The sequence below is a fragment of the Gobius niger genome (genome assembly GCF_951799975.1).
Source record: "Gobius niger genome assembly, chromosome: 2".
Classification (NCBI taxonomy): Eukaryota; Metazoa; Chordata; class Actinopteri; order Gobiiformes; family Gobiidae; genus Gobius; species Gobius niger.
The window spans coordinates 26,906,961-26,914,736 of record NC_136853.1 but is presented as its reverse complement, the minus strand read 5'-3'; the positions used below and the strand labels follow the sequence as shown (position 1 = coordinate 26,914,736).

Below are 7,776 nucleotides of genomic sequence, written 5' to 3'. Positions count from 1 at the left end.
GAGAGATTTTAAATTTTCACTTTTTAGGCCGAGGTGGTGAATTATTCACAACCTATAAAATGTGTTAAAATTTTAGATTTACAGACCAACACTTTAATCTATGCTTACCCGCTTTAATTATTTTTACTAATTCTTACTGGAATGCACAATCTCACACTCACATACAGTACAGTAGGTTACAATTATAAATCGCTCACATTTGTTTTTTTCCCATTTATTTAAAAAGGTCACTTTTGTCATATGAAAATGACACTGGAATGGCCACACATTTACACAGTCCTAGTTTCACTTAAAGAAAAAAAAACAACATTTGTACATTTGTAATCAAATTAAAATGTTCCTGGACACAAAGAGGGGAAAAACCCGCACACACACGAATGGTGCCAAAAATAAGAAAGCACACACTAGTTTAGAGTGTTTTTGGTCATCCCATTTTTATGGTATATACTTTTATTTCTAGAACACCAAGACGTTTCACATTTAAATATAATGTATACTTATGTGAGGAGTACAACTGGACTTTTAGTGTTATGAATATTCACCAGCAGCAGATTTTTCCCATCAGAGGAAAAACTTGGGTTTGATAATTCAGCTGAAATAGAAATATGTCATTTCTTCATGTGGCTTAGACCCAATGTGGCACAGACAGTCACTTTAGATGGAGCACAGTTTATATGCAGTCTGTTGACCTCTGACCTCAGTGTGACCGTTGGAGGTTATATTCAGAGGACGTGAAACTATTTGTGGCGACTCCCTCTCCTTTTCATGGCTGCTGTACACTGTGGACAGTACCACTTTCCCTTTGGTGCCTCCGTCAGCCCCACACAGCCGTAATGAAACCACTCGATTGGACACTAAGAGGAAAATATGCAAAGGAACACTCATTGTTAGATTGATTATAACAGAAGTTCATTTTATGTCACTTAAAACGCTACTTACATCAGTGTTATCGCAGCCAACCATTTCCCCGTAAGAAACCTGAGAGTAAAAGATGATAAATATAAAATCCTTTGAAATTGTCCGCGATTTGACATGTTCCAACTGTCATGTTTTACATACCTGGTTACAGATACAATATCTTGGCTCATTGGGGTCGTACGTCCAGTCTACCTGGCTGTTGGCCTCAGCCTCAGGCAGCACTGAGACCTGCTGTGAAAGTTCCTGAGCCAGTGCTGATGACGAGGAACAAGATGAAAGTGACGATGAAGAGGAGGAAGAAGATGACTGATGGTTTGAGTTCTTGATGCTGCTTCTGGACAAACAAACAAAACATGAAGGTTTCAGTTCAGTACTTTTGTACTTATAAAAAAGACTAAGACAGAAAGTCTCTTTCTTACTTAGACTTGCGTCCTCGAGAATCCGATGCAGCAGTTGGGGTAAGAGTCTGTGTGAGCGTCGAAGCCAGAGCAGATGAAGAGTATCCGGTATTGTCCCGGGACAATGAAAATTCTCTACCAAGCTGGAAGTCATTGTTTTTGATTGCTTCATAACTTGCTTTTAGACTAGATGTTCTCCTGCCCTCCTTCATCTAAATGTATGCAAATGAAATGAATAACTGTTAGGTTGTTAAGTTTATAAAAGGTTTGGGGTTATATTGCAAATTTTCAGTTCAATTGGGCACTTTAAAGTGGTTCACATCGAAGAATCATTCACCCATACACAGCATACACGCTGTGTAATCAGCTACAATGGCAGTGGCTGTTACTACTGTATTATTCCCTTATGGAAGGCCAGACCAGTAAGCCACCACTATCGCTTGTGCTGAATAGCCAGTGTACTAGTGCTGTTACTTCTACAATTATTCAAGTTTTATGAGTCACACATTTTATTTATAACTTTTGTACCTGTGCAGTGGCTTGTACAGCTTGTGCAGCAGCCATGGTGATGGCTCCAGCCCCTGCCCCAGGGCCTGCTGGTAGAGAGCTGAGGTTATAGGAGGCTAAAGGCTGTGACGAATTCACGCTGTAGACGTTATTGGTGGAGGACGACGTGCTGTTGGTGCGACAGCCTGTAGAAATCAACAGCCAGTTAAAATTCACATTACTGAAGTAAGAAGCTACAATTACAACATACAAATAAATGATATTTAAACCTGGTGTATTCTCTTTTGAGGCGTCTGAAGTGAGAGTTGAGAGCAGAGCCTCAGACTTGAACTTCTTTTCAGGTACATGTTCAATAGTGTGATGGGCTGGAGCACTGTATTTTCTCTCTGTGTGAATACAAGTTATTAGAAAGCTGGCACTATACTGCGTCTTACAAACACATTACTTACTCTCAGCTGTGGAATGGGAATGAACATGGTGGTTGTTGACAGGCTGAGATGGACTGTCCATCTCTAGTGACCCTGGGAAAATGAGGACACATTAACTCTTCTCTCACTCTGAAAGAGATGTTGACTGTATAAAAAGAACTTGGGACTGCAGACATACGTCTCTCCAGAATCTCGGTAATGCCAGCATTGTCAGCCTCCAGTTCCATCTTAAACTTCGCTAGCTCTTGGTCCAGCTTCCGCAAATGGCGATCCACCTGAAGCATGAAGAAACCATAACATGTTTTGTTTGTTCTGGTGGACATTAGTCAGTGTTTCACTGCCATCTAGTGGTCACATAATATTTCACCAAGTTTTTTTTTATGTCAAAGCTACATGGGATAATTGCTGCAACCGAACATTAGCTTCATTCTCTTTGTTGAAGAAATGGTTTACTATAGTTGCACTGTAAAGGATACAAGTAATATTACAAAAGCAAATCATTTGAACGTTTGCCAGTATTGTCAACTGGGTTACTACTTGCAATGTTCTAGTAAACAAAAGTTGTTTTAATAGCTTAATGGCTTTAATGGTTTAGGGGCTCGCAACCCCTCAAACTAGTAATGATGGGCTAAATGAGCTGAGGTACTGACACACGTATCCAGCACAGAAAGCAACATCTCGGCCGAGCTGTGTCATGAGCGTATCATTTTTAGTAAAGTCACTACACATTCACTGTATCATTTTGTATCATAGCAGCGATTCCCAACCACCGGTCCGGGGACTGGTACCAAGCCGTGACACATTTGCTACAAGGCCGCACAGAAACAGTAAACAATTTATAAACAACCACATTATCTCCGATTGATCTTTTGCCTGTCCCCCTCGACAGGCCTAAAAGCTCGTCCATGGATATATAATAAAACTCCTAGAAATACATTGGACTTGAGTAGCCTACATTTGGTTTACCTGCAGAATGAATCAGCACAGGCTCGTGCAGCTGAATGCGTTTACGTGCAGTTCCTACGTCTGGCTTTCACTGGCACCGCAGAGTGCCTGCTCCGCGGTCGATGTGAGCTAGAAGCTAGTTTATAGTTAGCAGCTTACCCCGGGTGCTAACCGTTCGGCTACGGACTTATTTTTTGACATTGCTGGATGTTCGCACGTTGAAAATACAGACACGATAAAGCTGTATTGGGCAGAGAAAGCTAATCAGAGGGCTTTGTCATTGCTTATGAGATGGGGCTGAGGGTCGCTTTTTACTGCAGTCTCCCAGGGAGAGCTCACAGACGGCGGGGGCAGTGGCTAGCCACCCCGGGCTGCCTTCGAGGCTCCGAGCCGGGCAGGAGACTGTAGTGTGGGGCAGTGTGTGACTGAGTGTCCACTAAAGGCAGGAGGGGAAGTGGGGAGATATGAGCAACAAATGAACGAAATTGTTTGCGCCGGCAGACAAATCCAGAAGTTGTGATGATGACAATTCCCCATAATGTAACGCATAATGGGGAGCGCAGGACGCCGGAATTATACACAGCCCATAAAAGTCAATGGACATTCTCAATAGGAATGCATGGGTGCTTTTCAGAAATACTGTATATCGTTTATTGTACCCGTAAAAGCATCTAAATGTTCTTTTTAGTTTACACAACTGCAATTTTCACCCAGTGGCCAAATATTCAAACCTTGCCCATTTTTGAATTTCACAATAATGGCACGGCCCGCACCATCTGTGAGGACCAATCGTTGCCGCTTTTTGGCTCTAGAATGACTCGTACTTTAATGCACAAAGATGTAAATTGGAAAAAAATTAAAGGCACTTACAAGATCATAGATCTGATTGGCCAGCTGGACTTTCTCATCAGCATCCTCGAGAGCTTTGTAATAATCCTGTACCAGAGAGAAGCATGTATAGAAAGAAGGGCACAAATGAGACAATTAGTTTAAGAATCAGAAGAATGAATAATTCCAATATGAAAGCTACATAGTTAACCCTGACCTTCTTGATAACCTCCATCTGCTCTTCTCGCCACTCTGGTTTATTCTTTTTTGCATTGACAAAGTACTCAATGACCTTTTGTTCCAGCTGATCTGTGGCATCTGCAAAATATAATTTAAAAGTCATTCCATGTCAAATCAACAGATGCATCTTACTCGACAAAATTGGGTTTGCTTCATAATGATAATCATAATAAAATTAGAGCATTAGACTTGTATAACACTTTTCCAGACACTCAAAGTCGCTTTACAATCTTGTGCATTATTCATTCACACCATACTTGGTGAAAGTCAACTATGTATGTAGCCAAGCTGCCCTGGGGACTCCAATCACCACCAACCACTCACACAAACTACATTCACCCAGGCTTTCTGGAGTTCCCAAACAGTGTCCCATTCAAGTACCAACCAGGCCCTTCCCAATAGCTTCTGAGATCTGACGGGATCAGGTGACATCACAACATTCTGAAGAGCCTATAATTACGGTGGAGGGCAACTGAAAATTCTATCGTGGTAACTATGGTAACTTTCAAAATGCAGATTTCTAGTCTTAGTCTATTGCCTATTTCTCTGTAATTCTTTTGTTTTGGTGTCCAAAAGTGGTGGCAACATTCACAAACATGGCATGACCAGCCAAACATTAAATTTATTCCATTATTTGAACCCCTGTTTTTTTTTTGCTTAGTTTAGTTTATTAGTTTATTCAACAGGGGCAATGTGCAAAAAAACATTAATTACAGATGCTTTGCACCAGATTTAGCCTGAGCTAGTTTCCATCTGCAGTCCCATAGCAGATAAATTACAATACAAAATGTACAATATAGAATGTATTTAACTAGGGATGCACGATAATATTAGCCGCCAATAATTATCTTTTTTTTTTACGCCATATAGAGTTCGGGAATGTCCACAGTTACCATGGAGATCCGCCATCTTTGCAGCTGTTAGCATACATTTCCATAGACTAACATTAGCTAAAAACAGTATTAAAAAGTGGAGAAAAAAACAGTGGAACGACTCCGTTAGCTGCTGAGATACTGCTGGTAAATACATCTAACACACTGTGGTCTCCAAGTGTTTAAATGTGAACAATAACTCCAGTATTTTAACTTTTAAAATCTCCATTAGTTTACAATGGCTGCTAATCCCATAATGCTTAGCGATGTGACGTCACATTCCCGAACTCTATAAACTGCTGAAAAAAATTTCGGCCAATAATTTATATGCACAAATTGCATTGAATCTGCAGCTCCAGCTCACTGCGCCTTGCCCCGCACCTACTGCAGCCCGGAGCTGCTGCAGATTCAGGACAGCCAATTTACAATTTAAGGTCCCGTAGTATTATTAACCAAACATTGTGAAATCACTGAAAGTGCATGTGTCTGTGTGAGAACTAAGAGAGGGTTTTGTTTCCCCGATGTACTGCTCACTGCACTCTTTTCAATGGAATACACTACCCTGCTCCGTTTGTGACTGGGGGTCATTTCTTTTCGATGTACAAATCGTGGCTTTAAAATAACCTGGGATTATGCACTGCCACCCACACCCTTTCTCCAAGCTCCGTTTCTTGTTGTTTAATGGTCTTCTGACTTCTGAAGACAAGCGCAAGAAGAAGCTTCTGAAGACGGAAGCTACACCTCCTAAACTCAATCAACCCAGTTCAAGTGACAATAATTTAAAATCTCGACTATAATGAACGATTTCTGGATGACAGAGCCTACACCAGGGGTCATCAAGCCTCATTGTAGCAGCTTGTCTCACTGGAGCAGCCACGAGTATGCCCAAACTTGGAGCTGGCATGACCAAAATGAATTCTAATTGTCTGTTGTGAAATACTTCGAGAGCATATTGTAAACTTCGATCGATCTGTCCCCTCTTTTGGCTCAGGGCTGCTGTCATTCCTCCCAGTCAGATGCGCTGGGCTTATCAACATCTGTGCTTTCTGTGTATAATGTGCTTGTGCACTCTCATTCATCAGCCCACTTTCATTGAATGAGCCAATGTATTTATGCTACTGTAGTCTCTTTATGAGTAAATAAACAGAGAATATATATCATTCATAAACTTATTGGGACAGGTGGCATCTCTCAAATGACGAGGTGAAGCGGGGCGGAGCAGAGAAAGTCGGGGGTTGGCAGGCACAAAACCTGGTGTCCCATTTACAGTGTAGTGTAGATTGTACTATCAATGCAAGCAGAAAACAATATTACATCTAAAATGCAACAGAATGCTGTAAGTGGTATTTTATTACAAAAGAACAAAACATAATAATTATAATAAATATTGTGAATTTACTTATATATATTTCGAATATATATATTCGATATTCGAAACAACAATACTATTAATCTTGTTATTGGGTTGAGTGATCGTTAAAACTATTGTGGTTCTTTGAAACTTGTTTGAAATTATTCAAAATGGATCTTGAAGGTTGCAGAACCCTGGCATACACACATAAAATAAGATTGGCAACATCAGAATAAGATTGCAACATTGTCTTGGTTACTGTTCCAGCATCAGTCATTGTCTAGCTACCACAGTGCTCATACTTTAATATAATTTAACGCGTTTAGTGATGGGATTAATATTATCACACCAAGTAAATAATGATCTGCCAACTCATACGGCTGGAGTTAACCGGTGTTTCCGCACTTACTCTGAACCTGCAGGTCCATCTCCCTCATTTCCGTAAACCTGTCGCGGAGATCCATGGGAAGCTGCTCGATCACTGCCAGAAGAAGAAAAAGCAGCATTAGCCAAATCCTAGCTAGGCTAACGGCTACAGCAAACACGTCCACAAAAATACATACTTCGACCATATTCAGGAAAAATAAAGCTCAAGGGCTGAATTACACGGTTATACTCACTTTCGAGATAGTCTTCGAGGTACAGCATTGTGGCAAATTTGGCGTTTTTAAGTTTAATTTGATTATTATTCTCTTTCAATATGGCGCCGCCAGCCGCAGTCTCGCTCAGAAAAATACACCCAAAAATGAGGTCAGAAAACGTGACGCAGACGACTTCTGCGACGTGATTGGTGGATGAATCCTGCTGCGCAGGGTGCCAAAATGGCCCAAACAAATATTATGGTACTTCATGGAAATTGTAGCTTATTTAGTGAACAGACAATACACTTGACGTTTTAAATTGACCATACAATTTTTTGTCTTACTGGTATTTTTCAGACTTTTCGGGACATTCTACGACATGATCGGGCTTCCGGTCACGTGTCTGGATCTAACGTAAAATATTCCTTCTTGGAATGTAAAAAGATAAAACAAATAACATATATATATATATATATATATATATATATATATATATATATATATATATATATATATATATATTTTTTTTTTTTTTAATTTTTTTTATTTTATTATTATTATTTTTTTGATGGGGCATTCCCCAAATTATTTTTTTTCAGGGTAAAGGATCCGGGAAATATTTAGGAGGATCCGGCAAAAAATGTACCTGATGAGAGTGTTCCAGCAAATGTTTTGGCCTATCCGAAAAGTTATAAAAGCATGTATTTA

The 7,776-nt window shown here is 40.2% G+C and overlaps 1 protein-coding gene across 1 annotated transcript; it reads right to left on the bottom strand.

Moving 5' to 3' along the window:
* Positions 1–298: 298 nt before the first annotated feature.
* ing3 (inhibitor of growth family, member 3) lies at positions 299–7,244 on the bottom strand. The gene is made up of 12 exons (XM_079551596.1): positions 7,108–7,244; positions 6,897–6,968; positions 4,242–4,342; positions 4,067–4,132; positions 2,430–2,526; positions 2,273–2,344; positions 2,093–2,209; positions 1,845–2,008; positions 1,338–1,528; positions 1,060–1,252; positions 940–978; positions 299–854 (listed from the first exon to the last, which is right to left on the bottom strand). Exons 1-12 carry the CDS (start codon positions 7,133–7,135, stop codon positions 738–740), a joined length of 1,257 nt encoding a protein of 418 aa, XP_079407722.1. The 5' UTR covers positions 7,136–7,244; the 3' UTR covers positions 299–737.
* Between the last annotated feature and the right edge of the window lie 532 nt (positions 7,245–7,776).

Bases quoted from the DNA above. Each gene is read 5' to 3' on its own strand.
- ing3 (XM_079551596.1), bottom strand. From the start codon at position 7,135: ATGCTGTACCTCGAAGACTATCTCGAAA. The intron at 2,527-4,066 runs GTAAGTGCCTTT...TTCATGCTTCAG, and splicing joins CCAATCAGATCTATGATCTT to GTGGATCGCCATTTGCGGAA. The intron at 855-939 runs GTAAGTAGCGTT...TTTTCCTCTTAG, and splicing joins TTGGCTGCGATAACACTGAT to TGTCCAATCGAGTGGTTTCA.